The sequence below is a fragment of the Rhagoletis pomonella genome, unplaced genomic scaffold (genome assembly GCF_013731165.1).
Source record: "Rhagoletis pomonella isolate Grant_MI unplaced genomic scaffold, Rhpom_1.0 Rhpom_scaffold_00009, whole genome shotgun sequence".
NCBI classification, from domain to species: Eukaryota; Metazoa; Arthropoda; class Insecta; order Diptera; family Tephritidae; genus Rhagoletis; species Rhagoletis pomonella.
In genome coordinates, this window is record NW_023458563.1 from 34,169,452 (window position 1) to 34,178,897 (window position 9,446).

Here is a 9,446-nt window from a genome sequence, read left to right on the forward strand (position 1 = left end):
ACTCGATAGGTGGCGCTGGGGTCGAGTTATTTATAAACCCGTATTTATGAACCGATTTCGTTCAAATTCAAAACGCGTGCTACCTCCATGATGGGAAATACGTATGCGAGAAATAGACCCGCTAGGTAGCGCTGGAGTCGAGTTATTTATAAAAATCGTATTTATGAACCGATTTCTTTTAAATTCAAATGTAAGCGACCAGCATGATGGAAAATACGTTTACCAAAAATAGACCCACTAGGTGGCGCGGGAGTTGAGTTATTTATAAAAGCCGTAGTTATGAACCGATTTCGTTCAATTTCAAAGTATAAGCTACCTGCATGATAAAAAAAGCATTTGCGAAAAACGGACCCGATAAAAGCCCTATTTATGAACCGATTTTGTTAATGCAAATTCGAAACGTTTATTACTTTCATGATGCTTTTTTTCATTCCAAACATATATGTACATACATACATAAAATTATAGCCGTTTTCGTTGCTCGGACTGAACTAAAAAACACTCAAATTTTCGGAGGTTATACCTTGCATATATGGTCCTATTATAGCCTACTAGACAACACGCTGGTGGCGCTGGAGTAGAGTTTCTTATAAAAGTCGTATTTATTAGCCGATTTCATTCAAATTCGCTGCCTGTATAATGAAAAATTCGTTTACTAAAAATGAACCCGCTATATTTTATAAAATCTGATTGAAATTCATAATGCGAATTCATTTCGTGACAAGCAGTGGTTTTGCAGAAAAGGGACCTTATGGATTGCGCTGCAGCCGATATATATAGAAACCCACACGGGGTTTGGTCTTTTTTGGCCCTATATTCACCTTAGACGTATTTACTTTCCATAGGGCTAACAGGTGGAAATAAGGCCATCGGCAAAACTCATGACATCGAAGGGATTAGTATTCCATATGGTATCACAGCGCTACCATTCTTGGCCTATATGTGAGGAGGATTCTGCTCTTAAGTCGTTTCATTTTAAACAAAAGATGTTTACTTTACACCCCGCTTTTGCTTTTAAACGCTATTTTTGTATTGGCCAACGCAAAAGATCTGATTAGGCGCCGCGAAGCAAGCGGGCATTGGCTAGTTTGTTTTATAAAAATATATAAATACATAAAAATATATAAAAAACGCGTTTTTTCTAGGGTTTTAGTGCTTTTTCAAATCCAAAACTTGGTAACACTGCTTAACAGCTGATTAAAATTGCGTGGCTATGGACCAGTTTAAAGTGATGTTGGTATATGATGTAACAGTTATTATTTTCTAGTCTGGATGCTTGTGATTCGAATCGAGAAACATATACAGTGACCAAAATATAAATTAGGACTCAACATTTTAGCAAGGTTTTTGGTTATTTTTCTTTTGTTTATTTAATGTTTATAATTTTTGTATGAAAGTAAAGCCCATTTCCTAACAAACAGCAATAATTTTAGTGAATCCAAATTTTTGACTTCGCGCAAAAACTACGAAAATTCTGCAGAATTCCACCAAAATTTCAAACTTTTTGAAAAAATTTTGGTTTGCAGTATTGTAGCTCATAAAAACTTAGTATAATAAAGTTCAAGGGCAAGGTGCTGCACATTTGCTTCCTTATCAAAAAATTGTCGAACATACTTACCTTGTATGAAAAAAATGCGTAACACCGTCAAGAAAAGGTGCTAAAACACATTATACACAAACGTTCTAGATCGAAAAGCTGAATCGCTTGCAAATATATCACTATTTGACAACACAATTACTGGAGTTCTCATAATTATAGCATAATTACAGTATTTTACTTTAGCCATACAGTATCACCTCCAAATAACACTTTTAAAGTTTCAGCGGCAGATGGTTCCAACAAAGGTTCATTCCAAAGAATAATTCTACTATCAACACATTCCATTAAAGGAAATGAACAATATATGTTAAAATTGCCAACGTGTCCAAAATTTAAACAATAATGTAAAAACACATAAAAATATAAATTTTTACCGGCATTTGGAGGAGATAAAATTAATATCGTACTTTTTCGGAATTATTTTATCAATAACATTATATAATAATAATAGATTGGCGCTTACACATATGTTAGTGTTTGGCCGAGCTTCTCCTCCGATTTGTGGCGTGCGCCTTGATGTTGTCACAAAAAGAGGAGGGACCTACAGTTTTACGCCGACTCCAAACGGCGATTGTATTTTTATGAGAAGCTGTTTTTCATGGCAGAAATACACTCGGAGGTTTGCCATTGCCTGCCGAGGGACGACCGCTGTTAAGAAAAAAACACTTTTTCTATTTTTTTTTTCGATGTTGCTTTTACCAGGGCTTGAACCCAGGCGCAGCGGAGTGGAAGCGCGCACAGCTTACCACAGCGGCCGACAATAACATTATATAGATTAGTTAAAAAAATTAACAATTTCTTCAATATCATAAAATTGATATTTTAATAAATTATTTAGTATTTCAATAGATTCATTAATATTATAATAATAATCATATAGACAGCCTATAGGTGCAAGCCGAGCGTCATCTACATTTATTGATGCACTCGCTTATTTTTGTTCAAAAGCAATTGATAGCCCGCAAGACAAATTAAGCAAATATTCATTGAAGAATTCAGTAATTCTACTCTTAAACAGCGAAGGTGCCCGACGTTTTTGGAACTGACAATAAATTTTCCGCCATCAAATTGGGTTACGAACACTTACGCCGAAAATTTTCAGGTATATTTTGTAATATATATTTTTAAATTTTATAATTTATTTAGACGGACCCTAACGTCTTATTCATTTCGTACCACAGAAATCATATCCACGTCGTCCATAATTGTACCTACTCAAGCAACTCCTGCAGATGTGTCTTCACCAAATATCTCCACCAGCAAATCAATAGAAGATATTCTAGAAGAGTCGTTCCGAGTTGGAAATTTACGATCCAGCACTGGATCAATTTGTCATCTATTTGCAGAAGGATACCAGGCAACATCTCTACAATAATCTCGCCGAGAGAACGTGGTTTCCAAGTAGTGAAGCTGGATGTATACGATTTTCCAAGATTTACAAGAAACCCAAAACAGAATGGCGGAAGAAGCCAATTATCATTCAACTTTTCTACTACAGCTACATACTTAAAATTTGCAGTTACAAAAAAATATCCTACAAATTTGTGATGTTACTATAAGGATGCTGTTTCAGGGCTAATACATCTAGGACCATTGACGATTTTAAGATCTGGTAGCTTTTGTAGAAAATATAATCAGAATTATTTTTTGTTACGTATTCGGCTCCCATAAACATGGTCACCGTAACCATCCATCGTACATAAAAAACTGACAAATGACCACTACGTAATCAGAGACATAGAAAAAAGACAAATTACTCAAATACCCAATGACAGCATAATAGAAGGATGTAATATAAAACTGTTGAAGAGTAAAGAAACAGGGAAAGCGATCGGAAGCGGCACAAAGCCATAAACGATTAGTTCATAAGTGTTATCGATACAAATATATATTAAACGGATGGAGGTCCATCCATTATTAGGTCAGATTGGCCGAGCTGTAGTAGTGTAGACTCTATGTAATAAAGTGTAGTGAGTGTAGACTAGGGTGCTCCAAAAATGCACGTGAAAAAGTAAACTCGGAATAATTATGCTCTCACCCCCTATTATTGTTCTATACAAAAAAAAAAATATACCCCTATTTTTTATTTTTAAATCAAAAAATATTTAGAGGCCGCTCAAAGCGCTCAAAGCTTTCCATGTATTTTATATGGGGAAAAACAACCTTTCGAAGAGATGGTACAGAATTCTTGAAAATTAATTAGCCCTATTCTGCATTTCGATCACGTTCCCGCACTCCGCTCCGCAAGAATCGAAGTTAGGTATTCTGCATTACGATCGAATCGAAAGAGGAAGAGGGAGAGAGAAATCCGTTCCCACGACAGTCGGGTCTACGTAACCGGAACGACCCAGATTTATATCTGGCCAAGGACTGTCACTCCAGCAACACTCCCCAAAAAGTCTTTGGGGAATTTGTATGCTGCTACAACAACAACAACAAGAGAAAACATCTTTAGAAATCAGCTGTTTGCCTAGGAATGTGTGAATTCGAAACAAAACAAAGAAATATTTGCCACCAAACTATAGCAGCTTATTAAGTTAAAGTTTGTAAATATTTTAAAATAACTAAATATATCTAGCATCACTGTAATTTAAAAATAAAATTTGGTTCGTGCTTTATTTAAGTGGAAACATAATTATAAAAATGAAATCCATAGCCGCGGCGTTATTGCTTGAAGAGGAGAACGAGTCCCAGATTGCTGATGGGGAAGTTGAAAGACAGAGATTTAGGGACATGTTTGATCTTTTTCAGATGAGTGAAGAATTATAAGAAATTCATATTGAACTGCATTCTCACCGCTCAACGCCAGTGAAATTATAAACGTTGTTTGAGCACTACACAACATTTGCATTTGCTACAGAGTGGAAGATTTGAACGCAAATGAATTCCATTTTGAAATCCGTCAGGAGGAGGGGAAGAACAAACTTATCCTTCCATAGCAAATCGAATTCGAGACAACATACGCACCTCTTTTTAAAAGTTAGTAAAAACGAGTGCAATAATAAAAGCATCTTTTTATGTAACTTCACATTTTATGTATGTATGTGTGTATGTATGTACATACCTCTATTAATTTTATATACAAAGAATAAATTGTGTTCAGTACATTTCACAGTCTTATTTATAGATAATGAAAACAAAACCACCTGTGCTTCCTCTATGAAAACCTCTCTCAATATCCCTTATGGTTGCCATTATTTGAGCCAATTTTTCGTATTGCCCGTATTACCGCTCGCGAAAACACAGAAATCTAGAAAACTCATTTACGATGACTTTCGCAATCACGCACAGTATATTTTACTTGTTTTTTTTTATAAAATTTTATTATTTAAACCCACGAAAACAACAATCGAAACGTTCTCCTCAAAAAATTTGCAACTTAGAAAAACGGAACTACGATCGAAATGTAGAATAGATATAATCGTAAATTTCGAAGATTGATCGAAAGGAAACGGAACGCAAAATACCAAAGTTGCCAAACGGAGAAAATTTCGATTCGAGTCGAAATGCAGAATAGGGCTGAATACTTTTTAATCGGAAAACTCTATTTCTCTTCCGGAGACTCCCAATAATTATAACCAATCTTACTAATCTTACTATCTTACTAATCTTACTAATCTTACTATCTTACTAATCTTATGTTACTAATATTATAAATGTGAAAGTTTGTATGTTTGGATGGTTGGGAAATCATCACGCGGAAACGACTGAACGGATTTGCATTAAATTTTGTACGCAGATAGCTTATGGGCCAGATTGGTTAATAGGCTATTTTTTTAAGAGTTGCCATCTGTTAAAAAAGTTTCATTAAATTAGTACGCGGAAACGACTGAATGGATTTGCATGAAATTTTGCTAGCAGATAGCTTATGACCTACAGTGAGAAATAGGTTAATTTTTTTGGAAGTGTTGCCACCTGTTAAAAAAGTTTGATTTAACTAATACGCGGAAACGACTAAACGGATTTGCATGAAATTTTGCACACAGATAGCTTATGACCTACGTTAGAAAGTAGGCTATTTTTAAGAGTTGCCACCTGTTAGAAATGTTTAATTTAATTAATACGCGGAAATGAATGAACTGATTTGCATGGAGGTTTTCACACAGATAGCTTATGAGCTAGGTTGAAAAATAGGCTCCTTTTTTTTAAGAGTTACAACCTGCTAAACAAGTTTAATTAAACTAATACGCAGAAAAGTCTGAACGGATTTGCATGAAATTTTGCGAGCTGATAGCTTATGACCTACAGTGGGAAATAGGCTAATTTTTTGGAAGAGTTACCACCTGTTAAAAAAGTTTTAATTAAATTAATACGCCCAAACGACTTAACAGATTTGCATGACATTTCGCACAGAGATAGCTTATGACCTATGTTGGAACATAGGCTACTATTTTAAGAGTTATCACGTATTAGGAAAGTTTAATTAAATTAATACGCGTAAATGACAGAACTGATTTGCATGAAAGTTTGCACACAGATAGCTTATGACCTAGACTGGAAAATCGGCTACTTTTTTAAGAATTGCCACCTGTATGGAAATGAAATTTTGCTCAAAGATTTTTTATGACCTGGATTGAAAAACAGGCTACTTCCTTAACCGATTTTCCGATTAGAACGAAATTTAGTACACTTACTACGGATTTCGGAAGGAAGGCCCTCCCATACAAATTGGAATTTTCATATTACATACATATCTCTGGAAGTATTTGTGGGAGAGAACTGAAACTTGGTATAGTGATATCTATGTGAAATCAATGATGGCATTAATCGATTGATGTTTTAATCAGTTAGTTAATTCGATTAAATTCAATCTGATTACAGTTAATCCTGATTAATTTTAATCTGACTAAACAGTTAATCGTGACCGCGATTAAAAAATTAATTTTTAATCATTAACTCTTAATTTGATCAAGTGGTGATTAATTAAGTTATACTGGAATTTCCCTGTGCACACAAAGCAAGTTAATCCGGTATGTCTAAGTAGGATTTCCCCATCCATCTAAGCAATTTCGTGTGCATTTTCATTAATATATATACCAACAAACGTTTTACAAACTAGGTTTGTAAAAGTTCCCAGTTTATGTATTACTAATAACAATATTTATAATTTTTTTATATTATGTGCTTTTTATAAGCGTAAAACACAAAATAATTACTATAACTGGTGTTTGGTTTCAAACTCGGACAAACTAGACAAATTAATCAGATTTTGTTTTTAATTGGATTAACGATTAATGTTTTAAATTAATTAAACGTAATCGCAGCCAGCGATTAACGATTCAAAAAATGTTATCATTAATCGTACAGTTGATAACGACTAATTAATTTTAATCGTCAAACGCGATTAACATTTTAATCGTTAATTTTTAATCGTTAACCAGATTAACAGTTTTCCAACACTGTGTGAAATCATGTTCATATTCACGGAGAAAAATTGACGTTTTTGGAAAAGGGGCGTAGCACCTCCCATACTAACTGAAAGTTTCATATTGCATATCCCTTCAAATGTTTGGGGTAAAGTACTCAAGGTTGGTATGGAAATACATATGTATGTATGTAAGTGAAACTAATACCATACTCATGGAGAAAAATGAGAGTTATTGGAAAAGGTGATGTGGCAACTCCCATGCAAATTGATTTTTCTATGCTGCATATCTCTGGAGGTGTTTATTGCAGAGGACGGGAACTTGGCACCGAGATGTGTACACAAAATTAATTCCATACTCAGGGAGAAAAATTTGCCTTATTCGAAAAGGGGGCATGGTACCTCCCGTACAAATTTACTTTTATACTGCATATCTCTAGAGGTGTTCATGGTAGAGTACTGAACTTGGTACTGGGGTATGTAAAATCAATTCTAAATTCATGAAAGAAGATTAGGGTCATAAGAAAAAGGGGCGTGGCACTTTCGGTACAAATTGACTTTTTCTTGCCCACATCTCCCTGGAAGTGTTTGTGGAAGAATACTGGAACTTGGTATGGAGTTGTGTATACAAAATGTTTCAATTGCTCATGGAAAAAATGTGAGTTATTAAAAAAGGAGGCATGTCGCCTCCCTTACATACTAAAAATTTCTTAATACATATCTCTGGAAGGATAGAAAATCTTTGGAAGTATTTTAAATTTGTTATGGAGATTTATTTTATAAGTGCCGTACTGATAGCAAAAATGTCATTTAATGGAAAAGGGAGAGCCGGGTTCGGCCTTATAATCTAAAGCTCTCTTGAGGCATTTGCTACAGTAATGAGAAGTGGTATTTTATCAAGGCCAGGTTACTAAATTTGAGTTGGAAATATTAGAACCCGCCGTGGCACCTCCAAGAAGGTTACATGTTTACTCGTCGTATACCTGGAACCATTTTAAGGTAAACTTAGAGGGATTGATATCTTTCGTATGCCTAGCGCGCAGACGAGATTTTATAATTTCATAGTTTTAAATGGCCTAAATACCTTAACTCGCTTAAAAAATAACGAGCTATAACGAAATGGGCACAGAAATAAAATCTAACATCATTAAATTATTTTTCATATTTGTATAAAAGCGCGGGGTATAAGCTAGTATATATATAAGGAGATTACTGAAAAATTTAAGTTCAGTGTAACTTCAATACTTATATTTTGGAGAAGCAATTGGAGTGTGCTTGTGTGGTATGTTCGATTTAATCAAGATTCCGACTCCTTGATTAGCGTATGTGTGTGAGTTATTGTTGTAGTATGCTGTGTAGTTCTTTGGAGCAATAGGGTTGAAGCCAATAGGACAGTGTGTTTCTTGTAGGGCAATCAAATGTGGGTTGTGTTCCTTGCGGATTAATTCGAGATCAATATTATTGTTAACGAAACCTTTTATGTACCATTGCAAAGTATTGAATCTGTTGATCATTTGTATGGAGAGAGCTTGTAGCCTTGTAAATTTGAATTTACTAGGTTAAGCCTTAGAGTTAAGTTTCGTCGGACGGTGATTTTGTTTCTGATCTCGGGATATAGTATTCGTTGTGGTTAATGAGTTCTTTGGTAAGATTAGAAAGTGGTGACTGGGTGGAGCTGTTGATGAAGCTGATGGTTTGCTTGCTGGTGCTGTTGAGTGATTAAGGTGAGGAGATATTTTAGCTTTAGATGCATAGGACTTTGTGCTATGTGTTAGCGTGTTCTTTTCGTTATATTTTTTGTAGGCTTCGCCTATCGAGCATTTGTAAATAGTTTTTATTTGCAGTACTTCTTTCATTTGGTTGAATCGCGGACAGTTTGTGTCCGAGGAGTGTTCATTGACGCAGTTGGCGCATTGGTTACGAGTGGATGTGTCTGGCGAGTGTGGGGGTAAGCTACAACCTTCGCAGGTAGTGGGTTTCGAGCAACGATTTTTTGTGTGCACTAGGTGTTGACAATTTCGGCATATCATGGGGTTGGGAAAGTAGGGATCTACCCGTACTTTATACCATGCTACGTCCAAAGTTTTTGGCAATTGGTAAAGATCAAATGTAATTACAATTTTTCCAGTTGGTACTGTTTTTCCGTCTTGTGTACGAATGAATTTGTAAATTTTAGCTACGCCTTGACTTTTTAGTTCTTCAACGATTTCGTTACCGTTGAAGTTAATCAGGCAGGGTGCGTATACAACTCCTTTTACTGTGTTGAGGTTTTCGTGTAATGTGACAGTGATTATACACAAATTGGAAAGATGTTTCGTTTGTAAGAACTTTTCAGCTACTTTAGCATTCCGGGCTAGGAACAGGATGGAACCATCTCTTAGTTACTTAATTTGATCGGTTTGAGTGGATTTAGCATCAATGCCTTTTTTAATTACAAACGGGCTAAGTTTTGTTAATTCGTTGTTGGTGGAAGTCATTATT

At 35.1% G+C, this 9,446-nt stretch overlaps 1 protein-coding gene across 1 annotated transcript in view; it reads right to left on the reverse strand.

The window, feature by feature from the left end:
* Positions 1 to 9,345, reverse strand: part of LOC118745741 — a 31,927-nt gene extending 22,582 nt beyond the window's left edge. The window contains exon 1 of the mRNA XM_036479380.1: positions 8,211 to 9,345. Within this exon, the coding sequence (XP_036335273.1) occupies positions 8,525 to 8,995 (471 nt within the window). The 5' untranslated portion in view covers positions 8,996 to 9,345 and the 3' untranslated portion in view covers positions 8,211 to 8,524. The remainder of the gene's footprint in view (positions 1 to 8,210) is intronic.
* Positions 9,346 to 9,446: the final 101 nt, after the last annotated feature.